The sequence below is a fragment of the Stylophora pistillata genome, chromosome 5, assembly GCF_964205215.1.
Source record: "Stylophora pistillata chromosome 5, jaStyPist1.2, whole genome shotgun sequence".
In the NCBI taxonomy this organism is placed as follows: domain Eukaryota; kingdom Metazoa; phylum Cnidaria; class Anthozoa; order Scleractinia; family Pocilloporidae; genus Stylophora; species Stylophora pistillata.
This window is the reverse complement of record NC_142523.1, coordinates 19,259,179-19,280,857: the sequence shown is the minus strand read 5'-3', so window position 1 is coordinate 19,280,857 and position 21,679 is coordinate 19,259,179. Positions and strand designations below refer to the sequence as shown.

Sequence of the window (21,679 nt, the reverse complement as noted above, 5' to 3'; positions counted from 1 at the left end):
ACACCCGTATTCTAGTGCAGATTGGTGATGCACAACTGTTTTTTTTTTTCCCTCTTGTCAGAACTGAGAGAATTTTCTTTGAACAAAGGAATAAAGGATACGGAGGTCTTGGCCGGCTTTATGTAACAGGAAAATCTCTTTTACCTGACGAGGGGTTCCGCGTTAACTTGCGCGCTAAAACCGAAATCGAGAAGCGATGAGTGCGAAATCAGTTTTCAAGTGTAATTCAACGCGGAATCACGAGTCAGGTAATGGATTTTTCTTGATTCGCATAATTGAATAAAAATAAGAAAAAAGAAAACAGGTGCTGGTCTCGTTTATCGTGTCACTTTATCGTTAGGGTCCCCCACGATTAAAGATGAAATGATTCACTCTGAACCACAACTGGAGTCATTGCTGACAAGCTGTAAGACTGATCGACACAGCTCCTCATCCACACACTCAAATTTCCGAATCTTCTTCTATTTCTCTCATCAGGTTTTCGTTCAGCTTTTGTCCTGCTATCTTGTCGACAAAGTTAACAGCTTTCTTGTCCTGGACCCGACGAAGGAAGTGACAGGACACTGGGAACGAGGTTCTAGACGTGGTCGCTAGGCCGGAAGAGGTTCTTGACTCCAAAGCTGCGAAAAGCTGTGGGTTTTGTAGAGGTTGTCTTGACTATTCGGATTTTGGTGTCTTCCCATCAGCGAAGGAAAATCTTGCTTACTTAGTACAAAGTTGACAGGTATGCTATGCGAGCCGATATCATTTCTTGGACCCCGTGGATGCTTGCTATTTTTATTAATAACCTCGGATTCTTAAATACTTGAAAACTTATTTATAGCTAAGCCTTGTTTACTGGTTTACTTAACCTGCTCGAAATGTTTAAAATTTAGTCGTAGTGGGTGTAAAATTCTAAGGAGGTTCTTTAGAGGATTTCTATAACGGAACTAAACCACAAGTAGTTTGGACTTATAACTGATTTGTTGTTGTGAATTACATCACAATTTATTTATTCGTTCCGTATTGAGTTATTCACCAAGGCAGTTAGCTAGTCATTTAGTAAGTTAAGGCATTAGGTTTGGTGTCTTGGTACAAAAAACAGAAAGTAATGATTGCTTATAATCTTGTACAACTTTAGCAATCTTTAAAATCGTTGTCCTGTAGAAATGTGGTTGATCTATCTATCAATTTGAATTTTCATTCTTTTACATCCATTTTTAAATCACTGGTGATCCTTGTAACTTGATTGGCTCTCATTGGTGCAAGTAACTCCCGAATCGCACCATGTTGGCTCTAAATCACATATTGTTCCCAGTATACAGGGAAGGTTTATTAACCAATTGCTGGTGGAAAAAAACCAATCAAATTGCAGGAAAATGGAAAACAGCCTTTGTAACTTTCTACAAACCAGCTCACAAGTGGATCAACCTAACACTTGTACACAAAAAAAAAAATTCTACAAGTGAATTTTGCATTTCCAAAATGTATGTAATGAAGTGGCAATTGAACTTCATGCCATGCAATTTTGGTCTGAAATCACACTATCTTGTGATTTCAAATCAAACTCATGCTGCACACTTATTTGATTTAGAAGTCACACATATGATTTCAGACCTAATAATATACATGAAAAAATTTCTCAGTTCTGATTGGTTAAGATGAATGCAGTTTTCAGTTAATTCAGTGCAGAAGAGAGTTAATTCAGTGCCCAAGAGGGTTAATTCAGTGCAAAGAAAGAAACAAACCAGACATTCTGATTGGTCAGAATGATTGGTCAAGGTCAATGTCACGGTCAATGTCACTTGCAGGGTTTGAATAAATTATTTTTGCATGTGATGTGTGCGCTTTTCTCCTGCGTAGTTATGAGAAGCTACCTCCTATTTTTTCATGTATATTATTAATAGATAATCACATGATTTTCTCGTGCAATTTGAAATAAATAAGTACTTGTAAATTTTTTCAAAGACCACAAATTGCACTCACCCTACGGGCTCACGCAATTTTGTTAGTCTTTGAAAAAATTTACTCGTGCTTATTTATTCCAAATTGCACTCGAAATCATGTGATTACCTATACAAAATGCACTCCACTATTACAAGGCTCGACACCAACGTTACAACTTACTAGCCAAGTGGCTAGTGACATCTTCAACGTTACGATGATATCAGTTTGTTTACTTGCCTAACTGCCCAGTGGAAATCGAAAACCACTAGCCAAAACTGAATTTCTACTAGTCTATGGCTAGCGGGCTACCATTAGTGTCAAGCCCTGCACTAAGCTCAATTACCTTCTTTTATTTGCATTCTGTGATAGTTTAATCACAGAAGGGTCCCCATTTCTTAAAAAAATTCCATTCTGAACCATGAATCTTTGATTAATAGATTCCTTCTAATTCTTTTTAATACCTATTAGAAGGTGTGGGAAATCAAGAATTCTCTTCAGTTATTTTTCCCCTATTACCACTAAGGTCACCAAATTTTTTTCTTTTAGAAACCGTTGGGAGTCATCATTTCAATAATGGATGCCAGAGATAAAGGTATTCAAAATAACATTTTATGTTTGGAATATATCAAGTATTAAAACGTATTTTTTTCCTCCACAGTGTGTTATTTGCACTGAGGAATCTCCTGCCTTGTTCTTTAAACTGGTTTAAAGGAAAGTTTGGGTTAAAAGGCTCCCTTTCCACATAAGGTTTAGGTTTGAATCCCTCTGTGCCAGTGTTGATAAGCTTTTAAGAATTTGAAAGTTACTACAAAATATTATTAAATATTATAGCTACAATTTTATCTGCCACATTCTCAGAAGTTAAGTGAGCCCTATTAGCAATGCAATATACTTGTAGGTCAATAACTGTTCTTCAGTAAAGTTCTGTGTCGGTACTGAGAGGTGATCCTCAGCAAGGTGCCAATCTTTTAAAATCATGAGTCAATTACATTTTTTTCTCTCTGCTCATGCTAGTTACCCATTTAAGAAACTGTATATTGACAATATACTTTTACAATGTCCCAGATGTCCCAGTACCTCTTGCTAACAATTACTATCAATTAAAGAAACAATTGTTTCACTGAGACCATATTCTTCTTATCAAGATGGCGTTATTCAGAAAGTCCAGAGTGAACTGGATAAACTCAAGCAAGCTTTGAAATGTTCAGCAGGTAATTTTTTTTTTCCCAAATATCCATCATTCATTTTCAGTTAATTATTTTTTAATGTTACTGACAATATCATTCTTTTCTTTCCTCTTCTCTCATTAAGACAAAAAGTGGGAGAAAGGGTTTAAGTAGAATTATTAACCAAAAACATGTTCAGCTTAAATGTCATTTTTAAGCCCATTACGCTAAATTTCAGCTGCAGTTTGTGTAATTTTTGTAGTTAGAATGTTTCACTGTTTCAAGGTACTTGTCCTCAAGAGGTGACATGTTTCTGATGTTCTTGTAATTCCACAATAGTTACTGTAATTGTCTCACCTACACTGTAATTTGCAATCATTTGCAAGGACCTTTCTTTCCAAGTATTCATTCATTTTTTTTATACTGTATTTTTCAAATACAGCATATCAGTTAATGCTGAAATACAATCTACAGTTATAAGCTAACATTTTTCTGCTAGGAATGGGAATTTCATCAGCAGACAGATATTTGAAATGGCATGAGATAATTTGAAGTCAAATTATAGGCATGGGAGTCAAGGACAGGCATGGGAGTCAGACTGACTTGACATTTAACAGTACAGCACAATACAGTGGGTGGGAGGTGCGATGGCCTCATGGCTAGTATGCTCAACTCTGGATCAAGTGGTCCAGGTTTGAGCCCTGGCTGGGGACATTGTGTTGTGTTCTTGGGCAAGGCAGTTTACTCTCACAGTACCTCTCTTCACCCAGGAGAATAAATGGGTACTGATTAATTTAGCGCTGAGGGTAACCCTGCGATGGACTAGCATTCCATCCAGGGGGGGGGGAGAGTAGAAAAACCCCTAGCCACTTCATGCTACAGAAACCAGAGTTAAGTGCCAACCCAATGGACTGCTTGGCTTGTAAGCAGGCTTTACCTTTTTACCATAAAACAGTACAGTCTACTAAGTGCTACTTAATCTTCAGGTATACACCAATTGAGAATGAACCCCTCTATTACTGTGGTTTTATTACTTTGGGACCAGAATTATGTAGATCAGTTAACAAATAAAAATAACCAGTGAATCCACTGATCTGCATTAGGATTTACTAGTTGTACTTTCAATTGATAGTTTGCGCATTAGTTTGACTGATCTTGGATACATCGTGCTAATTGTCCTCAAGAAGAAAGCAATAATGACGTATAAATAACAAAGCAAAAATGAAAGGGACTTTTACATTCCTTGACTCTCCAACACAGACTCTCAGAATTGGGTGAAGAGTGAGAGAGTGTGTCGCTGCGGTGACCAGGAGTTTGAGCAACTTCTGAAGGGCCTGTCATCTAATGTAAGTACCTTCCAAATGATTGGCATATAAATTCTCATTTCAATATAAATACATTCTCTAGACTAGTAAATGCACCCTTTGTTGATAAATTAGATGTAAGCCCTAGCCTAGCCATCAGTGGTTATTATGGGCAAACTGCACTCTTCCAATTTTCATATATATTAATATTTGTATCATGTAAATCAAGACAGGGTCAAATAAAGTTGCTGTTGTTGTTGTTGTTGTTGTTTTTGTTTAAAAGAAAAAATGTCAAACATAGTAGTTACAAAGGGTTATCTTATTTGTAAATTCTCTCTTCTTACATCTTATGCTGATCAAGTTAGCATTGCTAGTAGCTTAAAGAACAGTAACATGAAACTATTTGCATTCACATCAAAGATCATTCAGTTATGAAAAGGAACTTTTTCTTTTTCACTTTTTGTAAATTATTGGTATTGAAGTTGATTATTGTGCAAAGGAAAATGTACTTTAAGCTAAAAAATGTCAAATGCTGCGAAGCTTGCTTGTCAATTATGCTCCATCTTTAATTTTACTCTGCAGGAATTAGAGGCTGCTGTTCTAATACTTCAGCGGCACATTGACTTAGAGCAGCAAGTATGGAAATGTTTAGAAAATCTGAAATCAGTCCAAAGGTATATATAGAAGTTTTGTATTCTTCCACACCTATTCAGGTTCAATTGACCATGTCATTAGCATGATTTTTGTTGAATTTATTGTAACAGTTTTTCTTAATTAAGGTCAAGGGTCTAACAATTGTGATTTTTGTTGAAGTGAGTGGCATGGAAAAAGCATTGACTGCACGCAAAAGATTATTGCAAGTCAAGGGAAGATTGCAAGGTTGAGGAGCAGAATGCTACGCTGTCTTACTGAAGTAAGTACATGTAATATGTACATTTTCTTTCAGTGAGAACTCATTTGCACTTAATTTCTCATAATGTGATCAACATCCTCCTCTTATGCTTCTGTATATTTTCTTGTACAGCAATCTAATTGAGACTGCATATAATGTGATGCTTAAGCTAAAAAGTCTGTTGCCTACTCTCAGGGTAATGTCATGATCAACAAGGATTGCCAAAAATCACTTTGGCCTCATAGATAGCCAACCACTGTCAGGCCGGGAGAGTCATTTTGGTATTTCTCTTTATTACAGTATATGGCTGTGTCTCACAAGGACTGGGAACTACCGAATTCATGAATTTGATTGGCTTAAATCGATACTGAAAGCGGTCTAGATTTTCTCATCTAGACCGGCATCCAGACTGGTCTAGAAAAAAAGGGTACAAAGAATATAAAAAAATTGGCATATAAGACACAGCCATATAATAAACACCTTATTAACCGAGCTAGGTCGGTCTGTACGGGAGAATCTTGTCCTCAGTCGCTGGTACAGACCTCACTGCGTTCGGTGTGTACTTGTGACCTCGGTCAAGATTCTCCCATACAGACCTCCCACTCGGTTAACAAAAGCTAAATAATAACCCTTTCCACCCTAACATCAGTATGCATATTCTTCATATTGATCTCTGTACATTTGTTATTGTGTTGATAGGGAGAATTAATTTTATTTACATGCGGCAAAAAAGAGCTGCTTAAGTCAGGGCCATGGTCTAGCAGTACCCGGTGGCCCCTGGTGCCTTACTTTTGCTCTTGGGTGACCCAGAAATCTTAGTTTTTTTCATAAAAAAAGCATCTGCTGGGCACCCTGGATTTCACAGTTTCAGAGCACTGAGCTCCCTTCAATTTTTTTTAGAGCACAGCCTTGTCGGTAGTTGGGGATAGGTTTCTTTATTCTCATAACCTTAATGTGTGATTCAGGGGCAATCGTGTAAGGAGAAATAAGATGCTAAGCACTCTGAGGGGTCAAAATGTTAACAGTTTTTCACAAGTGAAGAAGAAATTGTGTCAGTTGTACAATATGAAAGTATCTTTGTGGGGTTTTTGGGACACAGAGAAGTGTTTGTAGGGCATCTGGTGAGACGTCGGTGTCACTATCAATTCATTTGATATTGTTGTCATAATAATGCAACCAAAATTATAAAGTAGCAGAAAACAAACAATAATAAATGCTTCATTAGCCACATGTACACCTTCTTTATTCAAATTATACTTGTTATCTCAGCAACTTCACAGGAATGGTTCCATATCTTGTGAGCTTCCTCCTTGGTCTGGAGATGTGTTCCATGCATCAGCTGGCAGAGGTGATGATGATGATGATGATGATGCATCAGCTGGCAGAGGCAATGATGATCTGAGACAGATGGAAGGCTCTCAGGAAAAGTACTTGATGTATTCGAATCCAGAAAATAACCAGAATATAGCTTCTGATTCTGCTTATGAAAATCTTGAAATACAATCAGAACAGAGCACTCAACCTGAACATACTGGTAAGAATCCACCTGTTGAAAAGAGTGATGAAAAGGATAATTATCACGAAGCTATTGTTCTAAAGCCACAGCCTTCAAGACCAGCTCCCACAAGGCCGCCACCATATGCTGTGTCAAGGAAATTGAGCGATAAATCTGGGAGCGAAGTGGACCATAACTCGACAGAAAAGGTACAGTGCTGGCATGCTTAACTCGTCAGAGAAAGGGGGTTTAATGGTATAAACTGACATTGAGTTCTAAATGAGAGTCAGTTGTTTTTATCTGAGTTGTTTTCAACCTTAATCGATAGTGTATGGTGTATGCAGTATGCATCTCTTTCCTTAAGAAACATACTTAGAAAGGAAACTACATGTGGTACAGGCCTACTGACAAAGCACATTAAAGTGTTGTACCCAATTTCTACGTGTACCCAGAGTAAATGAATACCATTTGAAAGGCATTCGTGTATTAGACAACTGTCTAAGCTTTAAGCCCATGGAGAGGTTTTTTTATTTATGACGTTTGTTTTATTTAAAAGGATAGTAAACCTGGGGAGTTGTCCTCACCCGTCGATGGAAGTCGGGGAGATGAACAAGATGCTTTGATTGTGGAGCAACAATTCCTACAAAACTGGGATCCTGTGAGTATTGCTTATAGTATTTAGCATTTAAGAGCAGTTTGCATGTGACATTCAAGAGTAATCCGTGATTGGTTTAGTTTCACTTATTCTGCTCTTTGATTGGTCTAGCAAACTTGCACCATCCTCTGAGGCAATCAGATACAAAGGCGTTTTCCCGCGCTTCAAGCAGTTTACATTTTTTCCCTTTGAGCTCTCATTGCCCGGTGATAATGACTTGTAATCCTTTGGTCGGATTGGTCGCTGGGGCTACTTGGGTTTGGTTTTTCGACACTCCTTTGAATACTTATCCATTTAAACAAGTCTGAATCACTAGAGTAAGTGCTGTTTGATGATTTCAACTGTGTATGAGAATACGTATCTCAAAGTTTGTAACGTTTAACAGCCAATAGCGATAAACATCCGTAAGAGACACGTCATAAACGGTACCCATACAGTCACAATTTATCTTCACCGTAATGCATTACTGTTTTTTCTAGACCCCAGTCCTCCAGGAGTTGTTCGGTAATGTGCGTGCGCTACCAACCCCTCAATTGGTAAGGGTATTTTCTTTTAAAGTGTTAAAGTGCTTTTGTGCATGGGCGATAGGATTTGCTTAATAAGTAGGGTGTCAGGACATTAAGGAACAAATAATTTCCTTTATTTACTCAAAAGCGAACTACAGAGGGTGGCTTTGATGACATCCGTATGGCTGGATACATGGAGAAGCAGCCTGTCCGAGGGAGCCTGAAACGGGTAGAGTATATTTCATAAATACTTTAGAGTAATGGTCAGTTACGTCAATGTGGTTTGCATATCTTAGATGATTTCGTATATATTTTGTGATCATCATTTTCTATCTGTCTTAATCTTTTCAATCCTAAGCCATCCTTGTGCTTTATTTCTTTGATATTGGTTCTTTTGGGTGTTTCCACTTCACCGCACTAGTCGTTTGTAATATCCACGTCCTTTTAAAGTTTGCGTCCTTAAAGAAGCTCACAGGCAGATATAGCTAATTAAAAAGGAAAGTTTGTGCGCAATTTAATTTGTTGTCTGTTTGTCATTGTCCATTTTAGTATTTATCCAGGAAAAGTCATCTGAATCATTGAGCGTACTATAGGTGCTTTTGCCGAGCGTTCTAGCTCATGCACCATATTGAGTGGTTTATATAATTGTCTTGTGATGTATTGAAGTTTTGTTGAATGCAACAGGCTTCTGTATTCAAAGGATGGAAGAAACGTCACTTCAAAGCTGTTGGAGGCAAACTGTACTACTACGAGGTACGTACAACATTCATGATTTTTGTAATTTTCAACCGATTCCTGAAAGTAATCCAGGTTATAGTTGAGTTAGCGTCACCTTATGGGGTGCCTTACAGGACAATATTGTGTGCCCAAAAAATAAAATGCAAAAGTTAAATATATATGGCATGGATCAAATAAATATATGAATAGAATATATGTGCGACATATATATGGCATGGACCAAGTCAATATATGGTACTGAATAAATAAATAGATGACATAGGACAAAAGTAAGAAAAATATATACGGCTATTGTGCCCATTGTCAATTTGGTCAGCGGAAGATAGATAAAAAATAACATGGTGGCCCGTGACAGGATTGATGATTTAGAGTAATTTTTCGAGAGCTCTATTCCATCCCTTTGAAGTTTCAGGGTTTGAACTTGAGCTATCGGAAGACCTAGCTTGCAAAGCTCCTTTGAATTGAGGATGATCAATAATCTGTCGAACAAGTAAGTCAACAGTGGGAGTAGAGTTCGCAATAATTATTCCTTCTCTGCTCGATCCTCGATCAGATACCAAGTTTTCCCGCTTTCCAAAATAACGCCGCTGACCAAAGCAATAACGGGCACAATAGCCGTATATATTTTTCTTACTTTTGTCCTATGGCCGATATATATTGACTTGGTCCATGCCATATATATTTAACTTTCACATTTTATTTTTTGGGCACGCAATATTGTCCTGTACGGCACCCCATATCACCTCGCTCTGTGATTAGTCCTGGAAGCTTGCGCTCGCTTTCTCTCTCAACCAATCAGACGCAAAATAAATACGAACCGAGAGTTTTCCAGTCACACTTTGCCGCTGCTATAGCAGTTTTCTTGGCTTTAATAAGAGTTTTAACCGCTCCGTTAGACGTTTTCCTTAGCTCTGATTGGCCTTTGAGCTTTTTTATGACACTTTATCGTTTAAATTTAACGCCATAACAGGATCATCGGGCGAGAGAACCATTGGGATCAGTGAACCTTATCGGTTGTACAGTAAGTGGACAATGCTAATGTTTCTAAATACTGTCTAATGTTATAACGCCGTGAAAGATTACAAGCATCGAGGAATGTATCTGGGCCGATAATTTACCTCCCTTTTAGTTTTAAAGGATTTCACCCGGCAGCAGTTTTTGTCTTGTACCAGTGGAATAATTCTATGTGTGCTCATGGAATAAAACGCAACAGTGTGTGAATACAGTGTGGTAAGGTGTCAGTAAACTTACTCGTGCTTATAAACACCAAATAGCACTCGAAATCATTTTGTTACCCATACTAATTTAATTAAGCGGTGGAGTGTGTTTTGTATTAATTAATTTAATTAAGCGGTGGAGTGTGTTTTGTATTGGTAATCGCATGATCTCAAGTCCTATCTGAGAGAGTTCATCACGAGCATGTTTTTCAATGGCAAATTGCACGAGCCTGCAGGCTCACCAGTTATGTCAAAATAGGTGCCATTAATTGATTCATTGATTACCTTTCAACTCCACAATACATTCGAATACAAGGTACCGAACAGAATAGATGTACATTTGGTTCGAGGGAAGTTTAGGTCGAGACGGGACCGCTGTTTGTTCTACTGAAAACAAACTCCGAAGACTGCCGATAAAAAATGTTATTGGTGTGGTTGTGCTCTTATCATTATCCTCTATTTTTTTTTTGGAGATTCAATGTCTTTATTTACATATGCCTGCTGTTTCAGGTGAAAAAGACCGATGACAAGCTTCTTGAAGTGATTGAACAAGTTAGTGTCTTAAAAACTGTGATTAAAACTGTGTAACGCGACGAAACTACCAAACTCGTCACGCGTTAGTTTACACTCATTTTTATTTTATTCTCATAAGTCGTTCAATTGGTTTTACGAACTCTAATAGGTGCTTTGTCACTTCAAAAGTACCAAGAACGTGAAATATCAGTTTGGTAAGGAATATCAATTTAGAAAAAATAGACTGAGCGGCTACAATGATAGTATGGGGAATCAAGGGGATCCCCCTTAGTTGACATCGACTTGTTGATTGCTAGTCACGCGATCACATGATGTGATTTTACTGAATTCGCGTTAATGGTTGAACTCTGGAATTCTAGATTGAACTCGGTCGGATTTAATTTAGCTAGTTGTTGCAAGTCGAAAAACGGATTAAATTAATTACAGATAGCTTAAGATTTGATGATATCAAAAAATGGACTGCAGAGGACGACCAACTTAACAATTTTAAGCTTAGGTTTTAAAGAATCAAAAGATGAAAGTTTCGTCAAAGTGAAAGACGAGATGCTAAAGCTCGAAACTTCAGCTTTAGAAACTCTTTAAAGTGGCCAACTTACATTACCAACTTAGTTGATAAAACCAAGTTATCGAGTATTACCCCCACCCCCCCCCCCCCCCCCACCGATGCAACCCCACAGAAACTGACCCCCTTTATCAGTTCTCCTTTGGCCTTTATGGCTTTTTTTTGTAGTCAAGTGAAGCTTTTTGCATGCAACACATACCTATGTTTTCTTACCAGACCCAAGATGGCCGTTCAGTGAAGCTGAAGTGTTCATCTGTAAAAGAGGCTGACGACTGGAAAGAAGCCTTGGAAGCAGAATCTGCGGCACCTTTGGAGGGCAGTGTTGGCGTGGAGGAATCTTCAGCCACCGAGGTTAGTTTATCATTAAGTCACCTACATGCGTGCGGCATGATAATCGAAAGAATATCTACAAAATTTGTACAAAAAAATCATTTTAAACACCTATGATATCACTAAATGTATTTAATTGAATCCCTCACGCATGGTCAAACCGCCTGTGACCTGAGACCCAATTCCTAAGACCCCACAGACAGAAGAACATATACCTAGAATATAAAGGCTATGTTCTCTGATAATGACAACGTAACATCATTCGTCCAACGATGAAGTTAACACCGGTGAGGATGAATTGTGACGTTTCGATTACATCTTGCGCTAGTTGGTGAATTCTGTTCGAAAGCCGAGCAAGATGGTTTCGCAACCTCCTTCTCCATTGAGCAGTTCTGTGACAACTTTCTGACCTGGAGCACAATTAATTCCGCCAAATCAAATTATCTCGAAAGAGTTTGTTTGTTTTCAAGACCGATTTGGATATCTGCGCAGTGGCTTCGCCTACAAAAACGGCAGCAATTATCGCGTCGTTTGCCATGAGAGAGATGAGCAGGTAAACAGAACAATCCCGCTTGGAAAACCCGTGTTGGCGTTCAACGGAATCACCACTACACATGGATTTCAAGGAAACTTCAGTCCGGCTGACTTTCAGTTTACGTGGTTCGACCAAGCAGCCCAGAACCAGGCAATAGCTGCCCTGAATACCTATACACTCCAACAGCAACAGGAGCAGTATGTGAAGTTGCCATTACAGTTCAGTGCTCTTCGTATATAGCATCCTCAGCGCATTGCCCATACCACCATACTAGATCACAGACTGCCAGAATTTATTTGTTATGGAGCTTCTTGATGACTGACAACCCTAAAAGATGCTATAATGTAATCTTGTAAATTAGCCTGTTTAGTCACAACAACATGTGACTCATTTGCAAGCACATGAAAGATGGGGGATAGTGGTTTGGCCAAGTGTAGACCGCCAAGAGTTGTGTAACTAAAGCGCTTTCACAAACCAGCGGAAAAGAGGGACTCGTTTTGGAAAAACGTTTGTTTATATAAATGGAGGTGGTTGACTGTTATCAAATTTAATGAACTTTTCATCAGCATCGTTACTATCCCTTTACTAATTCCCCACCCCCCCCCCTCTGTTTTTTTGTCACCGCATAGCTTTTGTGAGGGATTCAAGGATACATTCTGCGAGGCGGTGCTTCGATTGCACGAAGTCAAAGAGATGTTGAATACAACTGTTTTAGCAAACCCCTAACGGGAAGTTAATATTGATTCCATTTCGCTTATTGTCATCTACACTCAAAAGTAACATACTTGACAGAGTTAGTAGTGAATAGGAGTTTCTTTAAATCAGCGTTCTGGTACTTACCAAAATTCAGTGCGGAAGGATTGAAATTCGAGTCTCAGTTCGGGGATCATTGAAGGGGATCAAGATTTGGTCTGTAATCACAGGAGGGATTTGTCAACAGTGCTAGGGTCTCGTACAGGATTGAAGTCCTGTTACTAATTTACTGTTATATTGAAACTATTAGGAAATTTGATGTGTAATAGATGGTACATATTTTTGTGTACTGATGTGTGCGTGTGCGTGTGTGTGTGTGTGTGTGTGTCTGTGTGTCTGAGTCTGTGAGGGTGTGTTCAATACCACAGTCACTAGTTCTTTACAATGAACTCTTGGGTTTGATTGTTTAAACAAAGTTTAGTCATTATTTAACAATGCCTCGTCCTAAACAATCCTCAATAAAGCTGAATATTTTATCTGAACATTTATTTTACTGAAAAGCGTCAAAAAAGCAGAAAGCTAATAGTAGAAAGACGTGTATTTAATGAAATCAACCCTCTTACAGGGAAAGCCCGAGGCCCGTTGATTGCTTAAAACCGAGTTTTAGGTTAGGACTTAGTGTGTAAACAGCTGGCCCTCAGAGTTTGAGAGATGCCGTCATTACACCAGGGATTAATTATGCTGGAGCGAAATAGGGATAAGGTAACACCACAACTATTATTCTCAACAAATGTTCCATGTTACTTGGAGTATGCTGCTTTGGAATAGACAATAACCAAAACCAAGCCCATTTCAAAAGTCAGTTTTCCAGCGCCTATTTCCATCTAACTAGTAAGTGAATACATGTTTCACGGTCGCTTTTCTTCGCAGGGTCTGACCATAATCATTGACCTGGGATCAAGTGCTGTTAAGGCTGGCTTTGCTCAGGAAAGTGGTACGTACATGTATTTCTTTGTTTTTAAGTTGTTAGTAGTTTGCTATCAAACCTATGCCTTCGATTAGCATTGAGGAAGAAGTCGACGATCCATAACAGGCCTACAGGGTGAGGTTGGAGAGATATTTATGAAATCTCTGCTTCGTGTTCGTTGTGCTTGGAAAACGAACGCTATAGTGACTTCGAACAGCTTCAAATGACGGACGCACGTCATCTTTCATTAGTTTAACACGTTTTAATATACCGATGTCTTTAAATCTTTAATTTGCCCTCGAAAATTAGTTGGCAATAAAATAACGAGAGACATTTGGCACCAAAAAAAGCTTAAGTTATATTAGGCCGGAAAAAGAGGGTACATTCCGCTGAATTGGCCAATCACTTCCACTTACGACCGAGAGATCTTTTCCTCTCCTACACTTTATTGGATCAAAAAATGAAATGTTGCAATTGGTTTGTGGCCCCCTTCAGATAAAAGAACTGAAAGAAAAAAGTGAAAGCAAAACGCAAGATACTCTCGAATGTATCGGTACATGCAAGGCCTGGTAAATGAGCAATTCGTCATCCATCTGTTTTTTGTTTTTTTTCTCCCTTCTCTTAACTTATTTCCGAACAATTAGGTTAGCAGGGGTCCGTGGCCAAATTTTTTTTTTAGGCCTGCGTGTCTTGAATGTTTTTAGTCCTAAAAAAATTTATATCTCTTTCTAATAGCCTGGCCTCAAGTGATATTTCCTTGTGTTATCGCCGTGGACAAAGAGAATTCGTAAGTATTGATAACTTCAAAGAAAATGATAAATTTGCAATTTGTCGCGAGTGTTAAGGAGGGAAAAACTGGGTACTGGTGAGGCTTGAAATCCACAACCCTTGGCGTGACCCGGGGTCGGTTTTTGTCAGTGCTCCCTTATATTCCTGGATTGCAAGAGGTACTGTGAGAGTAAACTGTCTTGCTTGAGAACACAGCGCAATGACAATGACCCAGCCATGACTTGAACTTGAACCTTTGGGTCCGTAGTGAAGCTCCAACCACTTGTCCATGGTTCTCTTAAAGATCGCTAACTCTTTCTTCTTTTTTTTCTTGAACAAAAGAAAAAGAGAGGTTTCAAAAATTCCCTAACTCGATTATTTTCTCTACGTTGTGTAGAGAAAACTGTAAATATGGATATGAAGCACTCCTTCCGGAGACAAGGAAGACGTCAAGATTACACTTCCCCTTGAGAAAGTCACTGAAAATTGACAAGGTAAATCGTGATGAAGTCTCAGTCATTCTTGTTTTGTTGTTTTTATGCTGTACTGCTCAGGTTATTGTTGGAATGAACCTCCGTCCTCATTTAGCCCGATAGATTTTAAAAAGGGTATTTTTTTTTATGGGAACAGAATAAGCTTTCCTTCCACAACTGAATCCACCCTTGCTTTTTTTAGAGAGTAGATGTGGATATAAGAAAATCCGTCATACGAGAGGTTATAAAGTACATTCCACATGATTTCAACTTTTAACTCTCGTATGGCTTCAGCAGACCAAGTATTCGTTAGACTTCTCAGTATTTAACGTTGCTGCGTTTTATGATTATAGCTCAAGATTGAGATATTTGATTTAACTGGAATTTTTGAACACGTGTTTGAAAAACTCAGAGTTGAGCCATCTAAACACAAGGTAAGCTTCACGCATCATTTTCCTTATCACAATGATTATCATTGCTGTTATTAGGTCAGTAAGATCAGAGAGTAAATTTTCATAACTCATGAAAAGCTTAAAAATTTTACCAAATTGTTTCTAGCCTTGGACAGGCTTTAAGTTGTGGGTCATTAAAAGCCTGGGAAAGTGACGTAATTGTTTTACTGAGAACAAAAGCAGCAAGAAATGCATCAATAGGGTGGCCGTTTTCACAAAACTCGTGAACAACCTCTCGATTGAAGTTGACGGAAATGAGAGAAAACGTCCTGAAAAAGTTTACGAAATATTATTTGTGAGTCGGTGGTTCGGGTTAGGCATGCAAGATGTAAAGTTTTCTCTCCCGTTTAAAATTTTTTCTGTCCTTTTTATTCGTTTTTATTTTACCCACCCCTCATTAAAGAGTGACATTCCAGCTTCTGAAGGTTAATCTTGAAAAAAATACCTACCATCCCGCTGTCTGTCTGTTCATTCGTATCTACATATCCTTCTTTTTATCTTCCAGTCTGTTGCATACTACCATTTATATCTGTGTCGTTTGACCTGTTCGTCTGTTCTTCAACCTTTTCAGTAGTTGTTTATTCTGTCTTTAAAGCAAAGTGCGAATGTCCTTTGAGTTATTGAAAACCTCCAAGACAACGATTGTTAGAGAAACAAAAACTTCAAAGGGTCATTGAAGAAAACAAACGATTGAACAAACAAGCAGTAGGAAAGCAAGAATCATAGCAAAAATGAAACGAGAATATGTTTCAAGGATTCCCAAGACTAGCAGGATTTTGCTAGTTCCACGCTTTTTTTGTTGGTCAACAAGGCGAAGCGAATATCTCATGAGGTATACTAACTTAAAACCATGTTCCTTACAGGTGATTATGACATTGCCACATGGCTGCGGACCTCAAGAAAAGGTGTGTCAAGGGCTTGTTGTTGTTGTTGTTATTGGATTTGGTGGTATTCTGCCTAATTTATCAACAGACCCGTATTTCACACGTGAAAGAATGTGTTCGTATGGATTCAATTTGTAATTAAAATTATGAGAAGATCAGGCTGTGAGAAGGACTCCCAATAGGTCTCTGCATTCCAAAGAGATGCACTTGGCGTGTGTTTGAATTTATTGCCGGGTGGTGGGCAAATAGACGCTGCATGAATTATCAACGTGGGCGAAATTCTCTACCCAAGATTACTAACTTCAGATCCGTGTGGGATCTCTGAGAATGGGAAGGATCTAAAAAAAGCTCAGAATGTGTGTATGAGTCTCAGTGTCTTGATTTACTTTCCGCTTAATTTAATTTGTTGACAGGAGGAGCTAGTAGAACTACTGCTGTACACCTTTAAAGTTGAAGCATGTTATCTTCAGGAGCAAGCCGTTTTGTCAATGTATTCCTACAGTGCTATTTCAGGAATCGTTGGTGAGCCGTAATTTAAAAATTAAATGATGACTGTTGAGGAAAGCAGGTTCACATCAATTTTGTTTTGGTGGGGCCGGTTGATTGACTCTAATAATGACTTCCGCTAAGGTTGTCAAAACGTCAGTCAGTAATTGTTTTTTTTTGTTTTTTCTCTCTTTCTTTCTTTCTTTCTTTCTTTCTTTCTTTCTTTCTTTCTTTCTTTCTTTCTTTCTTTCTTTCTTTCTTTCTTTCTTTCTTTCTTTCTTTCTTTCTTTCTTTCTTTCTTTCTTTTGTCATTTATCCCAGCCTGTTGTGGTGCTTTATAGATACTTAAGTCCTTCACTGACACCGCAGTGGAACCAGAATGATGAAATTTTATAGTTTTTTTTTTATTATTTTTCAGTGGATATTGGTGATCATATCGACATCATTCCAGTTGTGGAAGGTAACATTGTAACGTAGCCCTCGTGACATTTCACGTTTGATATGTTAGGACACTAACTCGGAAAATGGGGTCGAGTTCGTGACATGAGTTTAAGGGGGAAAAATTGAATCCAGTCAATTCTCCACTACAACGAACACTCTCGTTAGCGGACAGCTCTACTGAAAGACCCCTTTTTTTAATATCCCATAAGTAGACGCTCTTTCGTAGATGGATGAGAACACTTTTGAATTGCGGTTGAGCAATTCAGAACTGTTCGTCATCTTCTTCAGCTCTGACGTTTTCAGCAGAATACATCCCAACTTTCGTAGCCTTCTGTTTTATTTCATGCATCCATTCATTCATTACTTTTTTTATCATTTACTTATTAACCTGTTCAGTTAGTTATGAGAGAATTTATCTTCTCGTTTACTATGCTTCAAAGACTGCTTTTGTGCTGAACTTAAACATGCGAACCTGTTTCAGGAAGTATGATCGAAGCTGGTGTCACCAGACTTCCTTATGGCGGCAGACAAATTACAGACAGTTTTACGAGGATGTTGACAGAGAAAGGCATTCGGTAATAAGATGAGTAAGACTGTCTTTAGACCATATGCAAATGAGTACGCTGTACAGAGCATCAACAATAGGTCAAAACAAGTTCAAAATTAAAACATGCGAAAAGAAATGATCAGAACTAGCAGACGGTTACACGTGGGTAACTGGTAATGTAACTGGTAACTGGTAACGTTAATGTTTTCGGTCCAAACAATTTCGACTGATGGCGAGCGATTTAAACAATGGATCGTATTTATGGAAGTCGGACGTACATTTGAAACAGAGGCTATATATTTGAGAAAATGTTTCGAACAGAAGCATTCTTAGTAATACTGTCTTTCTCTTTTTATGAAATATATTAAAGGAGAAACAGAAGGTAGACGAATTTTTTTTTTTAATTGCTCTCTTCATAAGATCAGGCATCTTCCATTTAAGCCCTAGTTCGGGAGAGTTACTTATACTTTTACCGGCGGTTCGAACTGATATCAAACATTTTCTTTTTTATCTCAATCTAAGGCTTTTCTCAGAAGTCGAGTCCTACATTTCGCGAGCAATCAAAGAGAAGGTACGATTATTACTAATATAAGGCTGTTAGCTATTAAGAGTGGAATGTTTTTGCTTCGTATGTCAACAAGGAAGGCTTGGGGAGGCTGAGTTGCCTTACTCCCAGTCTAAAAAACTAAGTAAATTTTGATTCTAAGCTGTTTAATCCAGATAAATGAATAAAGGGTGAAAGTTTCTAAAGAAGCTGTGGTGCTGCGTCGGTAGGGGTAACAAGGTAATTTAGCTATATCAACTAAGTTGAAATTGAAAATTGGCCACCGTAACGAGTTAAAAAGCTGACGTTTCGAGCGTTAGCCCTTCGTCAGAGCGAATGGAGGAATTATGGGTTGTGTGTAGGTTTAAATGCAGAAAGTGGAGCTACACTATTGGTGAGAACATGGCGACAAGAAAAACACAAATAAACAAGAAAAGCAAAATACGAAAAGCGTTCGTTGATACCTATGGTTGATATGGTTTTCATTTTACTAATTTATTCGTGTTTTTCTCGTCGCCATGTTTCCACCAATAGCGTAGCTCCACTTTCTGTATATAACCCTCACACAACCCGCAAATTCCCCATTCGCGCTGACAAAGGGCTAATGCTCGAAACGTCAGGTTTTTAACTTGTGAAGGTGGCCAATGTACAATTTCAACTTAACTGATATAACCAAATTACCTTGTTTAATCCAGATAGACTGATTTTTCGCAACCATATTTTGTTAATGATGTTCTTCAATTTCTCTTCAGGTATCCCTTGTGGCAAAGCGAGATGTTGAAGAGGATTCGGAATCAGACTATACAATGGTAGTGGATCTGCAAAAATACTCCTTACCAGATGGCACGAGGTCTGTTACAGGCAGGGATTCTCTTTCCTTAGAGTTAATCGGTCTCGGTTTGTTCTTCAGCCAGGCTACTTCGTCGAGGTTGTTATTTTCAGACTGTAATGATCCTCGCTTACTCTACTCTTGTTGATTTTCCTCTGGAGTATTCTAACTTTGCTGGTGTATGCTACCCTGGCAAAAGGCTGGAATGCTAAACAATGACATCGAATATTGTGACGTAGCTCTTTAAGCTTCTTCTGCTGTCTGGAAAAAAAAAAGTGGAACGTTTTTAAAGTAATTTTGTTGATCATTAGATGAAGGGCCCTGTTTCTCTCGAAATTTCATTGGCAAAAAAGTCGTAACTTTCGGTGGCTTTTTCTTGCGGGCAGCGGAATTACTCAGGAGAGCATATCACGACACTTTATGGTCATTTTAACGATTTCCACCCGATATGTGTAAAGAAGTCATACGAATTCTCTATTTTCTTAGTATTTCTTTTACATTTATATCTTATAGGCTGCTTTTCAATTAGTTTCTCCACAGAAGCATATTCTATCTCTTTTCCATGCAAGTTATTTTCAGTGGACCAGTGTTGTTAATTGAGGCATTATATTACTTTTATTTTCTTAGAAGAGTCACCGTGGACTCGGCTAGATACCGCTGTACAGAAGGACTGTTCAAGCCGTCCGTTTGGGGCAAAGACAATCCGGGTATTCACCAGCTGACTGCTGACGCCATCATGGCTTGTAGTATCGACATACGGAAACAGATGTGTCGGAACATTTATCTGAGTGGGGGAGGGTCCATGTCTCCAGGTTAGGTCACAAAAGTGTAACCACCATTACTATATAGTACCGATTTGTCTTGACTCGTGTGGTTTTCTTCCATTCTATTTTGCCCGTCCGCCTTTGTTCTTTTGTTTGTATGTTCCTTTTGTTCATCTATTCTTCTTACATTGTTTTTTTCCTTGTTTGAATTTCTTCCATGTCCAATTTTTGTCCTAATCTTGGGTTGTTTGCCTTTCTGTTTTCCATTTGTTCATTTTGGTTGTTTGTATGTTGGTTTGTTAGTTTGTTGTTTGTGTTTTTTTTTTTTTTTGTGGTTGTGTTTCAGTCTGTTTCGTCAACTGATCAATGATCGAATTTCGGTATATTTCCTTATAAAAAAATCATGATTCACGGTTAGTAAGATAATAGTGCAGTAGAAGAAAGTATATGAGTGACTAGACGTTTCGAAATATTTGTGAAATATTCACTCAAGGAAAATGATAGAGCCTTGTGTATTTCGTTCCCAGGTCTAGCCGAACGACTTCAAGAAGAAGTTTCTGAGCTGATGCCTTCAACTTCCCATGTGCAGGTAGGTCAATTCCTGTCTTTTTTTTTTTCTGAAAAAGACCATAAATCAATGACTTCCTTTGGTCCTTCGGTGAAGTGTTCAGTTCCCACTATTTCGTTGGAAACGTTTGGAAACTGTAAATTTTAAATTATAGAGCACCTTAAGAACGTGAACTTCACACCTCGTCTTTTACTCAGTTTTTTTTTTTTTTTTTTGGACTTGAGGCATTAAATAGTGCGTTCAGTTTTTCTATGTGGAACGGCCGCTTTTCTTTCAATCTGTTAATGAGTATTAAGTCTGGACATAAGGAAAACAGTTGAATGAGGTAAATTAGTCACAAATTATTACAATTTTTCTCTGGAAAGTGCATGTGAAAGGACGTCGGAGTTTAAGGGCTTAAGTTCAACCCCAACAAAAGTTTGCTCATGTTCCCTCTTCCCCAAGTCCTTGCTGTTTCTCTTATTTCTTACCTTTCCCTATCGCTCACGTTCTCTCTCACTCCTCAAACCAGGTTCACTCAGGACTTGAACGTCAGCATGCTGCTTACATAGGTGCCTCAGTGGTCGCCAAGCTTCCTCTGTTTGAAGAATTGTGTGTCTTTAAAGAAGAGTGGGATGAAAATGGATCAGAAGCGTTAGAAAAATGGCTAACATAGGAGCGGAACTCATCATCATGGTCAACTAATTTAAATTAGAAAATAAAGCAGAGGACACCTGTAAACAGTCACGCATGCATAAATAAATCGTGTATGAGTTTATAACCATAGTTCAATGATTTTTTCCTAGGTATTTCTTTTTCTCGTATTTTTCCTTCACTGTAAGTCGTGTTCTCAGACAAACATACAAATAAAATGCGACACGGGAAGCCTCATTGTAATTTGAATTTGCGTTGTTTTGTCATTATCATAAATTGCCTCTCTGAGGCAAGCCGTTACAGCTTGCAAGGGATTCCAAAGTCGCTCGCAATAACCTCGATAACTATACTATACTCAACTATACCTATTCAAAGTGAGAATAGAATTTTGCTAACTCGACCACACATTCTCCAAAGTGACCGAATTAGTTATGCAACTCAGTAGCATTGGAACAATAACAAAGGTAATGTGCAAGTCGATCGAGTTTTGATCGGGCAGTAACAGCCTGCCATACTGGTCAGGAGACAGACAGCCCAGTGAGACGTCAGAAACAACGAGTTGGTTTCCTTTCTTTGCGTTTTTGCTGTTTCTTCCTTAGTCTAACATAATTTATACCACGTAACAATGCCCTTTCCTTCTTTAAGTCAGACGAAGAGGCACGTTTTTGATCGATTATATTCCACCTACAACTAATCTAGATCTTACAATTTGAGTTTACGCACCGAATATATCCATTGTATTGTATTGTATTGTATTGTAATCTTTATTT

At 38.3% G+C, this 21,679-nt stretch overlaps 1 protein-coding gene across 1 annotated transcript; it reads left to right on the top strand.

The window, feature by feature from the left end:
- The first annotated feature begins 593 nt into the window (after positions 1 to 593).
- Positions 594 to 21,158, top strand: LOC111339797 (uncharacterized). Its single transcript, XM_088761029.1, has 27 exons — positions 594 to 724; positions 2,473 to 2,518; positions 3,072 to 3,137; positions 4,353 to 4,438; positions 4,979 to 5,070; positions 5,210 to 5,309; positions 6,558 to 6,992; positions 7,340 to 7,441; positions 7,918 to 7,974; positions 8,093 to 8,173; positions 8,629 to 8,697; positions 9,653 to 9,703; positions 10,410 to 10,451; positions 11,212 to 11,346; positions 13,484 to 13,547; positions 14,256 to 14,307; positions 14,686 to 14,782; positions 15,115 to 15,195; positions 16,077 to 16,118; positions 16,511 to 16,619; positions 17,002 to 17,043; positions 17,506 to 17,599; positions 18,094 to 18,142; positions 18,868 to 18,965; positions 19,572 to 19,756; positions 20,236 to 20,297; positions 20,788 to 21,158. The coding sequence occupies exons 2-27, from the start codon at positions 2,500 to 2,502 to the stop codon at positions 20,929 to 20,931; spliced, it is 2,454 nt and encodes an 817-aa protein (XP_088617155.1). The 5' UTR covers positions 594 to 724; positions 2,473 to 2,499; the 3' UTR covers positions 20,932 to 21,158.
- The last annotated feature ends 521 nt before the right edge of the window (positions 21,159 to 21,679 follow it).